This window comes from Penaeus monodon, chromosome 32 (assembly GCF_015228065.2).
Source record: "Penaeus monodon isolate SGIC_2016 chromosome 32, NSTDA_Pmon_1, whole genome shotgun sequence".
NCBI classification, from domain to species: Eukaryota; Metazoa; Arthropoda; class Malacostraca; order Decapoda; family Penaeidae; genus Penaeus; species Penaeus monodon.
Genome location: NC_051417.1, coordinates 7,071,688 through 7,072,724, shown reverse-complemented (window position 1 = coordinate 7,072,724; position 1,037 = coordinate 7,071,688). Strand labels below are relative to the sequence as shown.

Here is a 1,037-nt window from a genome sequence, read left to right as displayed (position 1 = left end):
AGATTTCTCCAGAACAGATCACGTTCACATCAAAACAAAACAACAAAAAAATGCTCCCAGGATGTCCTACTTGCTACCAACCCTTTCGCTGCGTGACCTTACCAACAACATGGACGGTGACGGAGGTGTTGGCAGTCAGGAAAGTGGGCGGGGCTTCCGTGGTGACCTCGCACGTGTACACTCCTGCAGAATTGTGGTCAACTTGTACCAACACGAGTTCCTGAGGGCGTCCAGCTTCACCCTGTTAGGAAAAAAGGTCGTTTGGTCAACATTATGGTCGTTTGGTTATCATAGCGGTCGTTCGTGTGACGTGAATGTGTTAAAGTGAATATATGTGGTTTGACTGAGTACATATTGAGGCAGTGATGTATATGGCAAAATGTTTCTGTGTGTATGCTCACTTTCTGCCATAAAGTAGTATGTATTTTTAGTTAGGAATATTTGCATGTTAGGCATCCAATATTTTTGTCACATATCATTTAAATGAAGTGATACATAACGGTTGATATGACATACAATTCTAAATGATGCATGCATATGTGGCCGTTATATATAGTAATATATAGTTTTTGAAATGGGAGATACAGTCATGATGAAATTGCATAATTGTTTATTCGTTAATAAAATGGTTTCCTCTGTGAGACATATGATTCGGGTTATGGTATATGTCTATATGTGGTGGGACAAAGCATAACTTTTGCTGTATATAGTGTATCATACCATCGGAAGAGTTAGATATTAACCAAATATAATATTCATAACAGTAAACACACTAGCATTGCATTCACCCAGTCTTATTTGTGAATATATAAACGAAAGCCAATATTTAAAGAATATACAGAGAGAAACAATGATATGATGATCCCAACAACAATATGAGTGACAAACTCAATTTTAGAGGCAATGAAAATATCACTTTTACCTTTGAGATAAAAGCTATGTGTTTTAGCTTTCAAAGAATTCTGTATTTCCAAAGGTAAATATTTGTGTTTTTCGTTTCCTTGCAGTTAACGGCGTTGTAATGATTTTTGGGTAAT

General features: G+C 36.6%; 1 protein-coding gene across 1 annotated transcript in view; it reads right to left on the bottom strand.

Annotated features, from left to right (window-relative positions):
• The window catches only part of LOC119593262, a 21,591-nt gene that overhangs the window by 4,435 nt on the left and 16,119 nt on the right, over nt 1-1,037 (bottom strand). The window contains exon 4 of the mRNA XM_037942193.1: nt 103-241. Within this exon, the coding sequence (XP_037798121.1) occupies nt 103-241 (139 nt within the window). The remainder of the gene's footprint in view (nt 1-102; nt 242-1,037) is intronic.